The 12,546-nt window shown below is 39.4% G+C and overlaps 1 protein-coding gene across 2 annotated transcripts in view; it reads right to left on the bottom strand.

Moving 5' to 3' along the window:
- THADA (THADA armadillo repeat containing) overlaps nt 1–12,546 on the bottom strand; it is a 169,210-nt gene that overhangs the window by 24,427 nt on the left and 132,237 nt on the right. For both annotated transcript variants that reach the window (XM_040553566.1, XM_040553567.1), the window contains exons 33-36: nt 12,261–12,382; nt 10,393–10,465; nt 7,702–7,846; nt 4,669–4,800 (exon numbers count right to left, since the gene is read on the bottom strand). In XM_040553566.1, the coding sequence (XP_040409500.1) occupies nt 4,669–4,800; nt 7,702–7,846; nt 10,393–10,465; nt 12,261–12,382 (472 nt within the window). The remainder of the gene's footprint in view (nt 1–4,668; nt 4,801–7,701; nt 7,847–10,392; nt 10,466–12,260; nt 12,383–12,546) is intronic.

The following is a 12,546-nucleotide window of genomic DNA, read 5'->3' as shown; positions in this document are numbered from 1 at the left end:
GTATCCTCTACTGCATGTGGAATGGGAACAGAAGGATCAGGATCGATGTACCTGAATTTTTGTTCAGTGAGTTTATCAGCAATATGTTCAAAAGTGACTATGTCATCTGTAGCTCCAATCCTATCCTCAGAATCATGCAAGAAGCAAGGGAAATATTAATAACAACACTGGACTGACTTTCTAAGATGCTTGTGTGTCCAGTGACTGTGCTGCTCGGGGTGGGCCCAGTTACCTCCTGCATGCTGTGCGAAGCTCTGCTGAGCTACGCAGCCGCCAGCGAGCAAACTTGTCCTCTGTCCTGTACTGCTTTGCCACACTCACAGAATCACCTAGGTTGGAAGAGACCTCCCAGATCACCTAGTCCAACCTCTGACCAACTAAACACTGGAAGAGGTTCCCCAAGGCCTAAATCACATTCAAAAGGACTTTTAGGCTCCTATGTCATTCAGGCACATTTAAAGATTTATTCAGCTCTGTGAGTCTAATTGTTCACCTTCACTTTTAAAATTGTCAGGGCTGAATCTAACCAGCTAAATTGGTGCGAATGCTGACAACACTAAAAATGCTCTTAAACCAATTTCAGGTTAATTTGGTAATTTAGCAAGATAAAGATTAATCTAAATGTATTTGGTTTTTAGAATTGCATTGGCTTAGCTATAATGGTAAATGGTTTATCTAAACTTTTCTAATACCAATAAACTTCCTAATACTGACAATTTTACTTTGGGAAGTACTTCTCTAGATAAAAAACCCATAGAGGAAAATGACAACAATGAATATAACTTTCCTTCTTGCAATTGAACTGGTCAGGATATTCAGCAAAGCACTCATCAGTAGAGAAGTAAACTCCTTCCATGTGACTTAAATAATCTGCTTTCTTGTAAGGAGTAACCCTCTTGGATAAGCAACGCTGCTGTGAATAGGTCTAGACTTTACACAGCCATGGGTCACTAATTTAATTAGATTTCAAAGCAGCTATTCTACATTTACACTGAATACAATACTTCCTGTACCCTCCCTCATACTAAAGGAATAAAACAATCCCCCAGAAGTTTACACCTCAACGCATGAGGAAACAACAACAAAGTGTACATGCAATACCTCTAGTTACAGATCAGGTTTATATTGTCCAAGTTATCAGTAAAACCTTAACTACCTATTAAGCTGTTATTTTTAGCAAGCAAAACAAAAGGTTTTCTCCTTTCTAGTGAGATAGGATTCTGTTTGACCTGCTCCGTTCCAAAAACGACGGCAGCCAGCCAACCTCAGTAACCCCTGCCCCCCCATAATTACAAGTTTTCACTTATATTACAAAATTAAATCAAGTTCTTCTGTATGAATAACATAAATAAAAATGAATTTTACCAGTATCAGGGGAAGTCATTGTCTTCGATTAAAAAAAAAAAAAACAAAAAACAAAAAAACATGTTTTGCAGGAGGTTTTGAGGGAGAGAAGGGCAAAGCATAGGAGCCCTGTTGTGTGTCAGTGTTTGGTCTTCTGAGCTTTTCTCCTTTCGGCTGAAAATGGGGGCTGTAATTTTGACAGTTCTTTTATCACACTTGTTACCCTGGGTTTCAGACTCTGCAAGGTTACTGCTCTCATCATTTGACTGATCCAAAGCTGCATGGATTAGTTACTCAAGGAAATTGTCTTTTTTTTTTTTTTTTTCCCCCTCTCACTAAAAGCCATGAGGGAATAACAAGAAACTAAGTTCATATTCCCTTCCAGGAGCTCACGTAACACTTCAAAGAATTACACCAGATAGGAGCAGTTACAGGAAGTGAAACCACCCTAATAGAAAGAACCAATTGCCTCCAGTTTCACCACCTATAAATGACCTGAAAATACTTATTACATGACACAGTCACATTGCTACACGTGTGCTGTAATTCAGGAACATGCATGCAAGGGAAAAATATCCTGTAACAGTTATGTTAACAATCTATGCAAATAATCTGAAAGTTTATTACAATTAACAGAAGTCCAGCTTCAAACATCTTACCCTCCTGAAGCAGAATAAAAATTCAGACTCGCTCCAGCTGTTGCGTACAAGTACGTGCTCTCTCATGCTGCGTTTTGCCACAGGAAAAGCAGATGCCAGCTTGTACCAGTTATCAATTACGTAGCCTTAATCAGAGTTATCAGGCCATAATCAGAGGTTCCTTTGGATCTCAGACATAAATCCAAAACTTAAGGTGTTCATTCTCTAAGCTGCCAATTCAGTCCTTCTATAAACAGCTACAGCCTACTGCTTTACATGCTGTATACATCGGTAAGAGTTTTGTGAAGAGCAGATATAATGAAGCTAGTGCCAACGTTTCTGGCAAATCCAACGCTTGGATTTTGTGAGCAGCATTCCCACTTCGTGTGCAGCAAATTAACAACAGTAAAAGGTCGCAAAAACCACTTTCTGCAATGCAGTATTTCTGGAAATATAAAGCCTACTAGGGCATAAAAATGTCTGATGAACAGAAAAACTTGAAATTACAATAGACTGCTTACACTCTCATGTTAACTAGTGCTAATGGCGATAAAACAATTACAGAGCGTATGGAAAAGTCATTCTAGTCATCCACTTCTCGTCTTGATCTCCGGAGTCATCTTGCATTCTGATCTCATCATAATACCACTGGGCCACAATATGTATTCATCATCGTATAATGGAAATGAAAAGTCAGTCAGTGTAAGATATCCAGCAATTTTTATCAAATTAAGGGTATAAAGAGAGCTGTTTTATGGCTTCTAGTGAATTCTGGTGTTTTAGCTTAGAAATTTTAAAATCAGTGCTGTGATAAAAGAACAGACTTCCATAGAATGAAAACTGAAAAAAACATAGAGAGATTTGAATGTCATTTAAAAATGTCCAGGACAGAGAGCACTAGTGACTCATGAAACGTCTGCAGAAAACCCCAGACCCAAACATACTGTGTTATCTCACATGAACACGACACAAAGTGTGTAAATGAAAGCAACAAACAACGTTTGAAGGTAATCCTCATTTTTATCTGGTTGTAAACAAAAACCACAGTGGCAAGAAGCCTCTCCCTCCTAACCTGAATGCTAGAAAGCAAAGCACAGAGAAATAAAAGGAGTTTAGTGAGGAAAAATGTCACAGGAAGGAACAATAATAGACATGCTAAATGAAGGAGGAAAGAAACTTTATTATTTCTTTTCAAAAGTGGTGTATTTTACTATTCACAACAGGTAAAAGACGTTGATTTCATTAGAAGCAGTTTAAGTGAAAGTACAGGAAGGCAAAACTAAGTATAACTAAGGGGTTAACCCAAGTTTGGGGAGGGGGTCCCTATCCTAATTAGGAACATTGAAAATATAAACCAATTATGATACTACTTCCTCAGTTATGGCCACTTATGCTTAACAAATTGGTAGTATTGATATCACCTTGGTATTAATTAGGAAGACAGAGCCCTTAACCTCTCATCCAGCTATGGGGGAGCATCGCACGGCATGCAGACACAACTAGGAAAAACAGATGAAATACAGGAGCCAGTGAACAGCACTGCATTGTTTCCAGAGAAAGTACTATCTTGAGGTATTTGAGGATGGCCCCAAAATGCCACTGTAAGGGACCTGAGACACATACACAGAGACTCTTGATACTCAACAGAGCTGTAGCAGGGACCAGATAAATTGCCAGAGCTGTGATGAGTGTGCTGGAATCAGAGCTGTAGGAGTTCAGAGGATGATGAAAGTCATCTTTAACACATCCCTCCTTTTTCCTTCTCCTACCCCACAGCACGGTGCCTGAACAGCACGAGCTCAAAATTACATCTGCCATGTGAGCACATCCACAGCTACTTCTGTCTACAGCAGTGGAAAACATACATTTTTACTGCCGTGGTTGTTTTAAATCAGAGAGCTGCTTTATCAACAGTCTAGCAGAAGTTCACTTAGAGATGACCGACCACATTGTACTGACTGCAGCCAAGCCTGTACAGGCATTATTGAATGGCACAGACCAGGAGCGTCCACCAGAGAGAGATCAGCTTGGAAGCAATATTCATATTTATTCACAGCACACAGAAGAATGCTTCAGCAAAGACTCTCAAAGCAAAATACATTAATTAGTTAAGCCTACTCAAGTTTGTGGCTATTTTAAAACTACCAGGGTTGAGTAAACTAGGGCATGCAGAAAGAAGGGCCCTTGTCCTTGAAAGCACATTGTGGGTGTTCTGAGAATTGTATTCGTTGATCTGGAACTAAATGGATTTCAAGGTCTAATAACGAATCAATGAGTTGAATACTGTTTTTCCGGATTCCTCACTGTGACCAGGCTATTATAATGACCAGAGACCCAAACACTGTCTTCCATTGCACTGTATTAGAGCAATGCTGGCATTAAAGAATTTCCAGCATTACTCCTTATGTGATAGTTGACTTATCACAGCAAGAACCGTAAAGCTGAATGCTATTGTTGTCCTTTTTACATACCCACATAACCAATTGCAAATTATACCAAGAACAGTAAAAACAAAATAATAAGGCATGGTGGGTGTAAAATCTCAACTTACTGTTATCTTCCATGGTAGGGGTTTGAGAGATACATGGATCATTTTACAGTTAGCAAGAATTTTGCGATGAGAATTGAAATACTTTTGTCTCTCAAGTATCTAATATTATTGAAAACTGAAGAAAAGTTAACATACCTGTTCCTTTACTGCTCTTTTTTTGAGACTGTGCCACTTGTATAACCTCAGCAGCAGCATCCCTTATTACCACATCTTCATTCTGCAGCAGGAGAATCACACATTTCCACATCGCAAGGGTATCAGAGAGACCTATAGTTATTTACGGAGAAAAATTAGAATTCCATTTCTTACAAACATTCAAATAAATTAGATAATTGTGTTTCCACACTTAAACAAGACAAATTCAGCTAAACAGTGAAACGAGGGCAGGAGAAATGCACTGTCAATCCACTAGGAAGACAACTGGGAATATAACAAAAATCTTTTCTGCTTGTGTGTGAACTTTATCTAGGTGGTTGTCTCAGCTTGGTTTAAACAGTAGATCACTCAATTCCAGTTGCATTCCAGAGAATGGATTGCTCTAAGTTAACTTTAAGTTTTGGGTGTTCTGAACTCTCTATAGTTTCTAGAGTGCATAATTCCTGCTTGGCAAAAGATTTGGTGCTGGAGATCCATTAACACAATGTGATGATGGATTTCCTGTCTCACTCTGCATAGAACAGAGGCTGCCAAACCAAATTTTGTTCAGATATTGCCAGCAGTGCTGGCCACAAATGCCATTACCTGCAAGAAACATCAAACAATCACACCTTGCAGGGATCTCCCTATCACCCTTTCTCCCATGTCCACCTCACCTCACCACTCACCAACATGCCCTGCCACCCTTAATGCCCTCATCTGTTGAGAGCAAGCCAGGCTTAATCCATGTGGGTAATTACCTGCACACAGCTGTAACTGATAACTGCCAAGGTGGAGGAGATCATCTTGTAAAACTCAGACTCCACCTGTCACCCCAGAGGCAATGCACATCACAAGCTGTACACAGCTTACAAAACCCTTGTGTCATTTAGGGGTGCCCCATGAAGGATGACCAGCTGAAGTGTAAAAGTCACCACACTCATAGGTTTGCTGGGGTATGATTAAGGTGGACTGACTTCAGCTCTCGTTGAGCATCCTGGTTAAAGGAATCCATTGGAACATCCCTTTTAGAGGCAGTCAGTTGTGAGATACTATCACTTTCTGGTGATCGCAGAGAACAACGGAGTGGCTGCTTCACTGCTGTGCTGGTTTGCTTCAAGCATGTTATCAACAGGTCTATCAGAGATTTATATTACAAGGCTGGCCAGACAATTAAATCTATTGCACTGCTTGGCCAAAATGAACTGCTTGAGGCTTTACTTCACAGGCAGAAGAAGCGTTCCCATATTTCATATAAATTGCCTATTTGGGAATAGCATGGAGTATAATAATTTCAGAAAGTAGTTGCTTTTTTATAGCACAATATGCCCAATAATGTTACGCTGGCGCAGCTGGAGCAGAATAATTATCCTATTCTAGATTCAATCAACAGCTTTCCGACCTAAACAAGTTGGTATCATACCTGCCAGAGGTGGAAGCCTGCTAATGCATTTTCCAGAAAGACTCTTCTGAACACTCAAGCAACGTGACGGAGAAATGGGGGAATCCAGTACATGCTGACCTGCACTGGCCCTCCTCTTATGAATGCACTTCAAGGAAGCCTTGAATGTACTTCAAGGAAGCCTATCAGGAAGACTACAGCTACAATTCATACAACTGCATTTTTCTTTAGCTTCTGCTTTCAAGAATATGTGGTCAAACAAGCTGATGCAGAACGAGGCATAAAAATCAAATCTGTTTGTGTGTGCATGACCCCCTTAACAGAATGATTCTGGGTTTATATCACTGCAGCTCAAGAGCAGCTCGTGCCCTTGATTCTCGCTGCAGCACTTGACAGTTTCAGAGCTGTGAAGAACCCCAGACTGGCAATTCTAGGTTGTATGGAGGATTAGTTCTGCATCTTTCTTACCCAGGTCCGATTTTCAGGGCAAAGAGCCAATTTAAATGGCCATCCACTGATGCTCTGGGGGCTTTTATTTACTGGTTGGTTTGTTTGTTTCACTTTGCTAAGACTTCAAGCATAATAAATTGCTCTCTTAAATATTATAAATACCTCTTAAAAGACATCTCAAAATAAACTGCTCACTTTTGAAAAACACCGTTATCTGCAGCATAACAAATACTACCATTCTTCATGCCTAACAAAAATTTGTATCCAGTCTATATGAGTGAACTCAAGCTATTCAAACTAGAAAGCTCTAAATAGCTATCTTCAAATTATTACAGAAACCAAAAGCATTCAAAGCCTACTGTCTTGCTCAAGATGCAAAACAATTTCTTTACCATTTTGGATAAATCCTGGCCCTTTAGTCACAAAATCCCCTTACTCTGTGCTCACAAAAGACAGGAAAAAAAAGGGGGGGGGGGAGATAGGTTTTTAAATTAAAAAAAAAAAAAACCAAGAAACCAAGAAACTCTTCTGTACAACAGACCACAGAATTTCACATAGCTTTCTCTCTCAGTCACTAATATTTTGTTGAATAAGGCTGTGAAGGGTTTTTCTTTGTTTGTTGGGTGGTTTTCTAAGTAGATTGTTTAATGTTAACTTAAAAAATCATCATACCTCTGTAATATAATGTGATATAATTACTAATCATTCTCATAGTAGAATGTGTTGTTCCACAGTAGAATGTTTTTCTTAGACTGAAGCCTTTAATTTCAACATTCAGCCAACAGTTTTGTTGTGCTCGCGATGTTAAACTGTAAGCATGTCCACATCACCAAAAGAATATGTCAGAAAGACCTGGGTCAGAGAGCAATTGCAAGCCAGTAGATCTGTACAGAGATGTATATTGGCCTACAGACATTAGAGCACCTCATGTTCCCCTTCTGCAGAGTTACTGCAAGAAGCTCTACACGTGCTCTTTCTACCAGAATTTAAATAAATTTATAGCTTAAATAAGTAAATAATGTTTAGTACACTGCCCTATAAAAATTTGCAGAATACCGTTTGATTGAATTGTGTGTTCTGACTGTGTGTACATATACATGTACCATACTATATTTTAAGTCATGTGATACTGGGTTTCATCTAAAAAGATCCAGAAAATTAAGTGTGTTCAAACTACTCACCGAGAATGAGCTTCTCATTGATCAGAAGGAATGGTGTTATACTTTTAAGTACCTCAGCAGCTGCTAACAGCATTTCTGTCTGTTGCTCGTCTCCACAAAAAGAAATTATCTGTTGAACCCATTTTTTTAAGACTTCCTCTGAAATCTGAAAGTAGAAAACACATGGGAGAAGTATGCTGTACCATTCGACGCTATTGGTGACCATCACATTAAACTACAAACTGCCAAAGAGATACAATCCATTAGTAAAACCCATTTTTTTCCAGTGTGGTGAATCTTATGTCCATTCGAAAGTTGGTTTGCTATGACACAAACAGGTAAGATGGAGGATTTTGCTTTAGTTGTACCCATATTCATAGGCAATTCTCTTACTCTACCCCTTTACACCAGACTCACCAATGACCACGTAAGTCAAAACATGTCCTTTTGTCCTCTATGCTAAACATGAATGCTAAAGACAGATACACTGGACTGTAACAGAAAAAAAAGGAATTCACAGGAGCATCCTACATGTAGACTGGTACGTGCATCTGGAAAAACAGCTAAGAGCATATGAACTGTAGCAAACAATCATGGTAGGAATTTTGGTAACAATACAGTGCTTGGTAAAGAGGAGAAAGCAACTGCACCTGTCTCCTCTGCAGATACTGGGGATGGACAATTGTTTTTACTGAGACTGCTGAGCTAACCCGGGCTCTGATAGCATGTGCATTCAAAACACTGAAGGAATCTTGGTTGATTGGTGGCTGAAATACAGCAAAGCTTGCTATCCTGAAAGCCGGAGAGTTACAAAAAAAGAACAGGAAAGAAAAAAACCTTCAGTTGCCACCTTGTGGAAAATATTTAGTCGTCAGAGCCATACACTAGGAAAATGACAACTCAGGAATAATGGACCAAAGCTTTGACTCTTTTTGACGTGTAGCAATGGCTCTGAGATTTTTTTCGAAAGAAATAACATGCATTTTGCTTGCAAATTGAACTGTGCTCCCAAGACTTGTCAACTCTGATGTCCATTGGGACAGCTGGGCCGTAACACGGAAGAAGTAGTCCTCACATATGAAAAGAAAAGGAGCACAAGCTCAGCTTGGAAACATTTAGACTGTGTGCAACTGTACTTTTTTTTTCCTTTTCTATTTTTTTTTTTTACTAAAGGAAGTGAAAAAATGAAGCAGATAAGGTACAGAAGAGAACCAATGTCAAGGTGAGCCGAGTTAAAGTGCACAGAAGTGCAGGGGGACTCATCGAGGGGCAAATGAAACCTTGCTTGTGCTCTGCCTCACTGGGAGTGGTTCGTGCCTGTGTACCAGTGCCGCACGCAGGGACGGAGCCTGAGCATTTCCTACAGAGTTTGTAATGGGCTAAACAAAATAATCTCCTCAAAGATCACAATTACTCAAATTTTGAATGGACACATGCATTATCTCAAGCAACCCCTCCTACAGATGCACAAACTGAATGCAAGCCCAAAGAAACTTAGATGTAAAACTCCTGGTGTACCTGATCTTTTATAAAGCAGAAAGCACTCTCCATACAGATGTCTTAGGTCTCCCATGATTTACAGGCTTATTAGAAGGAGTTGTGTTAGCGTCACTACAGTTCAGATCATGCCAGCATTTTTCACTAATTCCTCTTCATAAATTATCAGAAAACTGCACAGCAACATTATGTTCCAAGTCTATTTGTGAACCCAAATTTACATGGTTGTTTTATTGCTTATAACTTGAAGTCCGTGCATTTTGCCTTTCTTAAACAAAAAGAATTAACAACATAAGTCATTTTAATTTTCCCACTTCTTGTGTGCAATTCTGTGGCTTTTTTTTAATGAGACAGAAGTTTATGTAACATACAATGTGAATCAATTCTGCTGTGTATTTTATAAAAACAACAGCTATAAGAAAAAAATTAAGTTTCCATAAAGTGTGTTTTGTATCTTCGAAAATGTGAAAAAATAAAAATGGCCTAGTATTAAAAGCTGCATCAGCACTGCTCTATGCATATATATGTGATATCACAGACTGACAACTTAAAATCTAAAGAAACGTGAGGCAGTAATTTGTGTTGCTATCAATCGAAATCAAATAGTCCATAAAAACAGCAACAGAGAACACAGCATCTTGAATTTTACAAGGCTTCTTATATTTATTCTAGTGTTCAGAAAACGATTTTTAAGAGGAAATTCAGTAAGAAACTCCACGCAGACAGCGGGCTGCAGTGCTCAGAAAGCAGCGCCTCCAGGCTGAGACTTGGCAAGGCCAGATCAGCCTCAACACCACCGCACCTTCTTGCCTCCCCAAGAGGCTGTCCTGCTGCCTCCCCTGCAACCAGGAACCACAACAGAGCCGCGCTTTAGGATACGGATGGTTCAATACAGGGTGTTAACTAGTCAGCGTTTTTCTTTCCACGTTATAGTGACTACTTCGGATGGTCTCAGAAGTTGAAGTTAATCCATCAAAAAAAAATTATTTATGTATTTTAGCTTGGAATTACTTTCAAAGGGAAATACTGAGGTGCTGCTGGTGGAGGTTTCACTTCCGAATGCAGTGCTTAGTTAAGAGGGGAAGACGTAATGGCAGAAAAACACATGCTTGGGGCACGACACAGGAAAACACAAGCTTGGGGCTTCTATCCAAAAGCAGCCACGTTACTTCTACCATCAAAAACTCCAGAATTAAGCTGCTTGTTTTCCCTTACCTGCTGATGATTCTGTAGAAGATGCATAACCAACTTTGAGGCAAATTTGAGAGCTATGCTTTGAATTTCAGCACTGAGAAAAAAAGGTAAAGAACATATCAAAACAAAGCAGTTACTTCTGCCATCATTTCACCTCTAGAAGAAAAACAGCTAGCTCTTAATTGTTCCTGACTATCACCAATGGGTATCTTGCAAGCTGAGCGCTCAGAGCTGTACATTACAGATCATGACGTTAGTTAAATTTTCAGTTAATACGCAAAATAAATATGCTCTTTCTTCACATCTTCACCTTTTTTTTTTTTCTATCTACATACTTCCTGTAGAAAAATACATTTGAAAATGGAACCTGAGTCAAACAAACCAGACATTATTTGCAATGATAAACAAAAGCATTTCTTCAAGCTGGCATTACTTTTCAGAAATCTCTCTTCTACAACTGCTAGGAAAGTCAGTAGTGCACAAGACACCAACTCCTGGCTCCTGAGCCTCGGTACTGCTCAAAGGGTCTCAGGAGACGGTGCTTGGCACCATGGCTTCTGAAGGGGTTGGTCTATTGGCAGAGAATGGCAACGCCTGACCAATAAGGTCTGCTATTTCAATGACTTCCCTCTTCAATAGCACCAGCCAGTGTTACTTTACGAAGTGTATCTTATTTCATTCCAGAAATAAACACACCACATCATCATTTAAACTTGACAAATTTAGTGCAAATCAACCACAGATGTGCACAGCTATCTAATGCCGTCCTACACTCTAAACCCTGAATATTATACATTGGTAACATGGTGGCATGATGTTTATATGATTTCCAAAAGAGACAAACACCACTACTAGAAACAGGACAGTCTTGCCCTCAGAGCCTGGACACTTTTCACCCTCTTTGTCCATTCTTTTATGAACAGACAGACACGGCCGCTAATTCAGTGTGAACTACAAACTGGCACTTAGTGCTGATTTTCCAGACCCAGTGTCATTAAGGATTGCTGTTTCAATAACTATATACTGACGGAGGAGAGCACACAGTAGACAGACAGTTTGGTTTCTCTGGATGCACATTCAAAGAGGTGCTATACACTTGAACCTAAGCTTAGACTATCAATTTCTCCCAATATATACTGCAGGTTAGGAAGCCTGAGCAGGAGCAGCCAGCCCTGTCCAGTTAGACTTCAGGACAGTGTGTGTACCAGATCTGAAGGTACAGCTTAAGTCTCAATTTTCTTCTCTTGTGCATTCAAAACTTTACACTTGCATCCAGATAATGTGAAAAAATGAGTAAGATCAGCACTGGGGATACGCATCCAGTCTACAGGATGGAATAGATTTAAGCATGGCTGGACAGCCCACAATGCACAAGAAACAGAACCTAAATTCAAAATAATCTTGTGAGGACTAGTTAGGCCTAGGTTTTTATTTTTAAGGTTAACTGTTTTTGCTAATCCAACAAAGGAAATCATGTCTGTCACTTTCTACAGACCTTCCACAGAAAACCAGAATAGAATGGATGGCAGATGCAGAGCGATTTAGTGTATGTTTGGATCCTCACCTCTGTGCATTATGGTGTTTCCTGATTGCCATTTGGAAGAGCTATAGTCACTGGCTATCATCTGATAGTTGTAGTAACTTATTATTCATGAACTGTATTGCTGGACGTTTATTGGGGGCTTGCCAGTATGACTTGAGGGCCATTTTAACAATTCAGATCCACATCTAACTTCTCCAAAAAATCTCATCAAAAGATACCTTTTTTCAAAATAAGCCATGCTTATATGAACTTTTAATCAATGTACAGCCCAAAAATCTGATAAATTGACACTTGAATATTCAAGGTTTTTCAAAAACAAGTATCTAATATTCATGGCAGACCATACCTGTTGGAGGTATCTACAATGTTTAAACTCCAGGTTAAGAGCTCATTTGGATTCATTTTTATAGCGCATTCAGTCTTTGGAAGAACTTTTCTGAGATCCATCATGTAAAGAATTTCCAGCACCTGCACACACAATTCACAAAGAATTTACAAACATGTACATGTGAGACTACTAAATCACCGACTCAAGCCCCACTCTAAGGTTCTCCCCTGATAGCGTTAAAAAAGCAAAGAAGTTCTTGCCTTTACAAAAGAACATGATACAGAATTATAACAAAGATCTATTC

Source organism: Cygnus olor, chromosome 3 (assembly GCF_009769625.2).
Source record: "Cygnus olor isolate bCygOlo1 chromosome 3, bCygOlo1.pri.v2, whole genome shotgun sequence".
NCBI classification, from domain to species: Eukaryota; Metazoa; Chordata; class Aves; order Anseriformes; family Anatidae; genus Cygnus; species Cygnus olor.
The sequence above is the reverse complement of the archived record's forward strand: the minus strand, read 5'-3'. Positions and strand labels throughout refer to the sequence as shown.